At 42.1% G+C, this 6,858-nt stretch overlaps 1 protein-coding gene across 1 annotated transcript in view; it reads right to left on the reverse strand.

Moving 5' to 3' along the window:
* Positions 1 to 3,606: 3,606 nt before the first annotated feature.
* slain2 (SLAIN motif family, member 2) overlaps positions 3,607 to 6,858 on the reverse strand; it is an 81,174-nt gene continuing 77,922 nt past the window's right edge. The window contains exons 3-7 of the mRNA XM_037674390.1: positions 5,645 to 5,812; positions 5,385 to 5,558; positions 4,940 to 5,293; positions 4,696 to 4,845; positions 3,607 to 3,731 (exon numbers count right to left, since the gene is read on the reverse strand). Coding sequence (XP_037530318.1) covers positions 3,607 to 3,731; positions 4,696 to 4,845; positions 4,940 to 5,293; positions 5,385 to 5,558; positions 5,645 to 5,812 — 971 coding nt within the window. The remainder of the gene's footprint in view (positions 3,732 to 4,695; positions 4,846 to 4,939; positions 5,294 to 5,384; positions 5,559 to 5,644; positions 5,813 to 6,858) is intronic.

A 6,858-nucleotide genomic window follows, 5' to 3' on the forward strand; every position in this document is an offset into this window, starting at 1 on the left:
ATAGAGTGGACTGCAGCTAGAGCCAGTGCTTCAAGAACCACCATGCACAGACGTATGCAAGACATGGGTTTCAGTTGTCACATTCCTTGTGTCGAGCCACTCTTGAACAAGAGACAGCGTTCAAAGTGTCTCGTCTGGGCTAAAGACAATAAGGACACGTTGCTTGAGGTCCAGTGTCAAGTTTCCACAGTCAGTGTTGGTCCACTGTGTTTTCTGAGGTCCAAGGTCAACACAGACGTCTACCAGGAAGTTTTAGAGCACTTCATGCTTTCTGCTGCTGACCAACTTTATGGAGATGCAGATTTAATTTTCCAACAGGACTTGGCACTTGCACACAGTGCCAAGGTACCAGTACCTGGTTTAAGGACCATGACATCCCTGTTCTTAATTGGCCATCAAACTCACCTGACTTTAACCCCATAGAAAATCTATGGGGTATTGTGAAGAGGAAGATGCAGGAAGATACACCAGACCCAACAATTCAGAAGAGCTGAAGGCCACTATCAGAGCAACCTGGGCTCTCATAACACCTGAGCAGTGCCACAGACTGATCGACTCCATGCCACGCCGCATTGCTGCAGTAATCCAGGCAAAAGGAGCAACAACTAAGTACTGAGTGATGTACATACTCATACAAACTGGATTCCAAAAAAGTTGGGACACTAAACAAATTGTGAATAAAAACTGAATGCAATGATGTAGAGATGGCAAATGTCAATATTTTATTCGTAATATAACATAGATGACAGCTCAAAAGTTTAATCTCAGTAAATGTAACATTTTAAAGGAAAAATATGTTGATTCAAAATTTCACAGTGTCAACAAATCCCAAAAAAGTTGGGACAAGTAGCAATAAGTGGCTGGAAAAAGGAAATTGAGCATATAACGAAGAGCTGGAAGACCAATTAACACTAATTAGGTCAATTGACAACATGATTGGGTATAAAAAGAGCTTCTCAGAGTGTCGGTGTCTCTCAGAAGCCAAGATGGCAAGAGGATCACCAATTCCACCATTGTTGCGCAAAAAGATAGTGCAGCAATACCAGAATGGTGTTACCCAGCGTAAAATAGCAAAGACTTTTAAGTTATCATCATCAACCGTGCATAACATCTTCAAAAGATTCAGAGAATCTGGAACAATCGCTGTGCATAAGGGTCAAGGCCGTAAAACTCTACTGGATGCTCGTGATCTCCGGGCCCTTAAGTCAGAGAGTCAGAGTTTCTTTATTGTCATTCGCACCTCATGTGGTACATGTGGTGGAGCGAAATTATGTACGCAGGGTCCCAGTTACATCCAACAATAAAATGTATAAGAAAAACAGTAATGACATCTAAGATATGAACTAAGAAAAACATCAACTAAATATACACTAAGCACTCATAACATAAAACATTGAACATCAGCACAAACATGAACATGAGTCTGTGAGCAGATGTGCACGCATGAACACATCAACATTGAAACAGATCAGCAGCAACATGAAACAGATCAGCAGCAACATGATATGGTTTTTCACAGTGATTATTCTAGTTAGAGATTCATGAGTCTAACAGCCTCAGGGTAGAAGCTGTTCCTCAGTCTAGTGGTTCTACACTTAATGCTCCTTAACCTCCTTCCTGAGGGGAGTGGGGCAAAAAGTGTGTGTGCTGGGTGGGTGGGGTCCTTCATGATGCAGGTGGCCCTCTTCCTGCATCTGGAGGTGTAGATGTCTGTGATGGTGGGGAGACTGATTCCAACAGATTTCTGTGCAGCCTTCACCACTCTCTGCAAAGCTTTTCTTTCTGCAGCTGTGCAGCCTCCATGCCACACATTGATGCTCGAGCACAGGATGCTCTCCACTGCACACCTGTAGAAGGAGGTGAGGACTGAGCTTCCCAGACCAGCTCGCCTCAGCCGTCTGAGGAAGTAGAGTCTCTGATGAGCTTTCTTGATCAGGCTGGTGGTGTTGTTGCTCCAGCTGAGGTTGTCATTCATGTGTACACCCAAGTACTTGTAGCTGGAGACCACTTCCACCGCAGATCCTCTTATGTTCAGGGGGGTGTAGGTGTTTTTGTTCCTTCTGAAGTCCACAATCATCTCCTTTGTCTTCTTCACATTGATGTGAAGGTTATTCTCTCTGCACCAGCTCTCCAGGTGTTCCACCTCCTGCCTGTAGCTGGACTCATCATTGTTTGTGATGCATCCCACCACCGCTGTATCATCGGCAAACTTTACAATGTGACAGCCTGGATGGGTAGCTGCACAATCATACGTGAGCAGCGTAAACAGGATGGGGCTCAGCACACATCCCTGAGGAGAGCCAATGCTGAGGGTTATGGTGGAGGAAGAGAAGTTGTGTATCCTCACTGACTGTGGTCTGTTTGTTAATCCACAATGCTCTGAGAAACTATGTTAGCTCGTACTGTTCACATATAAACAAACGCCGGTTCTGGTTCACGCCGTAAGTCGCGCCCATAATTTACTAAAGCAGAATGGGAGCTAGGAAGAAGGTGGATACAGAACATTCAAAAGAAATGTTGCAACCCAGCAGGGTGAAGCTGATGGATGCATTCAGAGTAATGAGAGGCTCAGTTTGTACCTAACGTATGAATCAATTATGATGAAGAAAAAAAAAGAACAAGCCTAATACTAATAAAATATTGTATTAGGTGATACAGGAAAGGATAAATACTTTTTTCTTATGAGTACATGAAACTGCACCACTGGCACAAAATTAAAAAATTTACAGGAAGGGCTATAAATAAATGAATGAATAGACAAGACAGAGATAAATATAACTTCAATAAGAATAGAGAATAATAATATTAAATCATAAATGTAAAAAAGCAGTTTAAGAAAATTATAAATAATAACTTGGAGCATTTTAACATAAAAAGAGATAAAAAATATTAAAAATGAAGAAATATTAATTAAATGAATCTACAGATATTTTGTTTCTAAATCAATCCTCTTTTTAACACATTAACTTGAGTAACCACTAATGATGGCAAACAACATAATATGCTGTTTTAATCTGATTAAAAATATATAAATGTTCTTGGACAAAACATCTTGTATGAGGACAACTGTAGTTGAAAGATACTACTTAAATAAAAACGTTAAGTAGAAACAAACATGTAAAAAGCTACACTTTTCTGCTAATGCTCGACAGCAAACACACACACAGGTGACTCACACAGCCTGTTGTGTTCCTCAGCTGCAGAACAAAACAAAAAGGACTACTTTCATGTTCAGATCACTTCTCCTAATTAGAGCTGGGCCGTATAACACTGGCTGTAGGTCCGAGCAGCACTGCCGCTGCACAACTCATGAGTGACATTTCTGCTGGGCTGCACAGAGCTGACAACCAGCAGTAAACTGAACATCACTCTGCTCCATCGTCTCATTTCCTTCACACTCAGACATAGGAGCACCTAAATCTGCACACTGCATTACCTCAAAGCCTCAGAGATAACAATCTGGAAACAAATGCACTTTCCTCATGCTTGTTTTAGCTCTGTAAATGTGCTTCATCCATCATGTCCTCTAATTAGCAGTCTATACTTTGAGTACACAACCAGCTGTGTTGAGTGGATCATAAATTCTGTGTGTGTTAGTGTGTGATATCAGTTCTGCAGCCTCTGATTCTGGGGCGGGCTGTTACCTCGCAGGGCTGTTGGCTTTTGGATGAGCTGTTTGGGCTTTGGAGACGAGCGAGAAGGAGTTGTGTACCTCGGGATCTGAGCTGTGACTGGAAAACAGGGACATGTCAGTGTGGAGGATCTGACTTCATCCTGTCTGAGAGTCACAGGTGTACTGAAGAGTAAAGGCCTTTTCAGCCTGAGGTGCAGCCTGACGCCACCAGAGGGCTTTACAGACAAGCAGAGCAGCTTTTACAACCAGTCCACCAACTGAGCATAGGTGGTTTAGGAAACTCATGCTTTTACAGAGCAGAAAAGATAGTTAAAGAGGCAGTCAGTGAGTGTCCCACACGACCAGTGCAGCCAAAGCTAAGGCAGAAAAAGAATGAAGAACTAAAAGTTTCCATTGTTAAAGTTTTTGGCACCATGGGGTAAAAAGAACCTCTGATCTAATAAAAGGACCAACACTCCTCCCTGTTCCAGGAGCTGAGGCAGGATGAAGAGGTCACGACACGTTTAAATAGCTGAAACCTGCACTTTGACCCCTCTTCTATCCACCTTTATTAACAGAACAATTGCAGGTTCTGGATTAAAGTTAACATCATTACCCTTTACCTCCAGTTATAGGATTATGTTAAAGGGATAGCCTGTACTTACAGAGAAGGGACTTTAAAGGCTAAACAAAGAAATGTTAGTGAGAACACTACTCAGAGCAGCTCTGGGTTCTGTTTGCTGGTAACATGCTTGGATTCTGCATGTCAAGTTAAACCAAGACACAAAGAGAAGAGCTGTGTGTAGGATGTTACAAGAAGCACGAGCAAAGAGGATCCTTAAACACCAAAGCCAGCAGCACAATCCCTGTAGAGGAGGTGCAATCAGAGGGAGTTACACAGCACTCACAAAATAACCAGCATTAGATTATACAGCCTTCCCTGTTCCTCGACTCAGAAAACAAAACAAATATTGACATGACAGCAGAACATTTTAGAAAGTCCAGTTTGAAACTTGCTGCAGCATAAAGACTCATGAGTGTTTAACAGTGAAATCAAAGATGCTGCTGGTGATCATACTCACTCGCAGACTGACTCTGGTGTCGGGGGGAGCCTCCGTTTGGCACTTGCAGGTTAGACTCACAGCTGCGGCTGCTCTTGACGGGCTCCTGTGACTGAGCGGCGGCAGCGGCTGAGGAACGTGTGAGGTTAGGAAGACTACGACGCAGCTTTTCTACAACAGCAGCACAGTAAGGATTAGCTTGCTCTTAATAATCAGGACTTTGAAAACAGACGGTTCATGTTATATCTCTGCTCGTTCGGTTTACCTTCATTCTTCACCACATTGGTCTGCATGTCATGGCTGTGACCCTGCAGCGAGTGGCGAGGCTGCTGCAAGCGGCTGATGATGGGCTGCGGCGAGCCGCGGCCGTGGTTGTAGTCTATCGAACGAGCAGGTGAACGTGAGCGGGGAGAATTCCTGGGGGAGACGCGAGGAGAGTGACGAGGAGAGGGGCTGAAGCGGTTGGAAGGCTGGGGGAAGGCCAGGTGCACTGCCTCTTCCTCATCCTCCAGACTGTGTGCATCTAACTCCTGATCACTGAAGGCGCTGCGGCGCAGCGAGTGGCAGGATGAGCCCGAGCTCCGCCTGGACGCTGTTGCAGCATACTCCTGTCTCAAACCTTTTGACACACAGAAATGCTGTGAGAACAAAAAACATTTTTGGCTGCTGGAAACCAGAGATTACATGTGATGTTAAAACCAGGGACATACTCTCTTCCTGCATGCGTGCCATTATCTGGACATCGGTGACATCATTAAGTTTGTAGGTATTTGAAGAGCCGACGGAGTCCTCGTCCATCTCTGATGTGCTCAGCTCACTGTCCACTGATGACTGTGGACTAATTGCTGGAGGATTCCTCTCTGCTGCTGCATTTCTCTGGTGCACTGACGAGGAAACAAATAGTGAACCTTCCAGTGTTATACCAAACATATAATTAGGACTAGATTTTGAACTAACAACAAACTCATACCAGCGTTACTGGGCATTAACTGCTGTCGCACAATGGGCACTCTGCTGGGGGTTGAGGAGGGGGAGTTGAAGCCACTGCTGTAAGGGCTGTTAGCTGTATTTGTGCTATAAGGACTGCCGTAACCCTGCTGCAGATATGGACTTCCATACGTGCTCCTACGCTTGTTGGCTGCAGTCAAACAGAAATAAAACAGCAATTGATTTCATACAAAAATAAATGAAGAAAATCAAAACCCTGACACAATGGTGAAGAAATAAAAGCTTTTTGTTTCAAATTATACTTGTATTTTAGCCAAGTTATTCTTGATTAATCAGAAATGATTTATATTATAACACATGTAAATTTTAGTTTAGTGAAGGCAAAGCCAAGTCAAAGTTTCTGTAAAACTCTTAAAAACAACCATAGTTGATTAAAGTACTTTACAGTGTATAAGATCAATAAATAAATCAGATGAAATATTTTGGCTACAATCCAAAAGGTTTGCTCGGTGCAGGTACAAGACTGAGTAAAACATAAAACAAAAACAATAAACCTACAGTGAAACAGGGAGGTGGCAGTATCATGCTGTGGGTTTGTGTTTCTTCAGCTTTAGTCAAGGTGGATGGAATGATGAAAAGTTTAAAATATTTGCTTATTTTGACCTCATGCTTTTAGATGATAGCAGAAAAGTAAAAAATAAAAATGAACTTTTTTTTTTCCTAATAATGACCCCAACTATACATTGAAATCAACAAAAGAATGACTTCAAAAAACAACTATTTTTGGGGGGAATGATCTAGCCAAGATCTGAGCCTACATATAACAGAGTCTGGGTGGTGACCAGAACAGGGCTGAGCAGAAGAGATTCAGATCTGGAGCAGTCCTGAGTGCAGGTGTAGCTGCTAATAAAGTCATTCTTCAGACTTCAATCAGTTAATTCAATCAGAAGGTGATTCAAGAAATTATTCCTTTCAGGATGTGACATTTGTGCAACCAGCTTCTAATATAGTTTTGTTTTAGTAATGTTCCCAAAAACAATTTATTTATTTTAAATTAAGCTGTAAAGGATATATGTCACAGTAAAGGTAGCTGAGATTAGAAATTAATTAAGGTTTTATTTTTGTTAAATGACAAAAACCTTACATTTCATCAAAAATATATTGACTTTGTGTCAATGTGTGTATTTAAATACAAACACCATATACACACACTGTATATATATATATATATATATA

This window comes from Nematolebias whitei, chromosome 3 (assembly GCF_014905685.2).
Source record: "Nematolebias whitei isolate Nwh7 chromosome 3, NemWhi1, whole genome shotgun sequence".
NCBI lineage: Eukaryota > Metazoa > Chordata > Actinopteri > Cyprinodontiformes > Rivulidae > Nematolebias > Nematolebias whitei.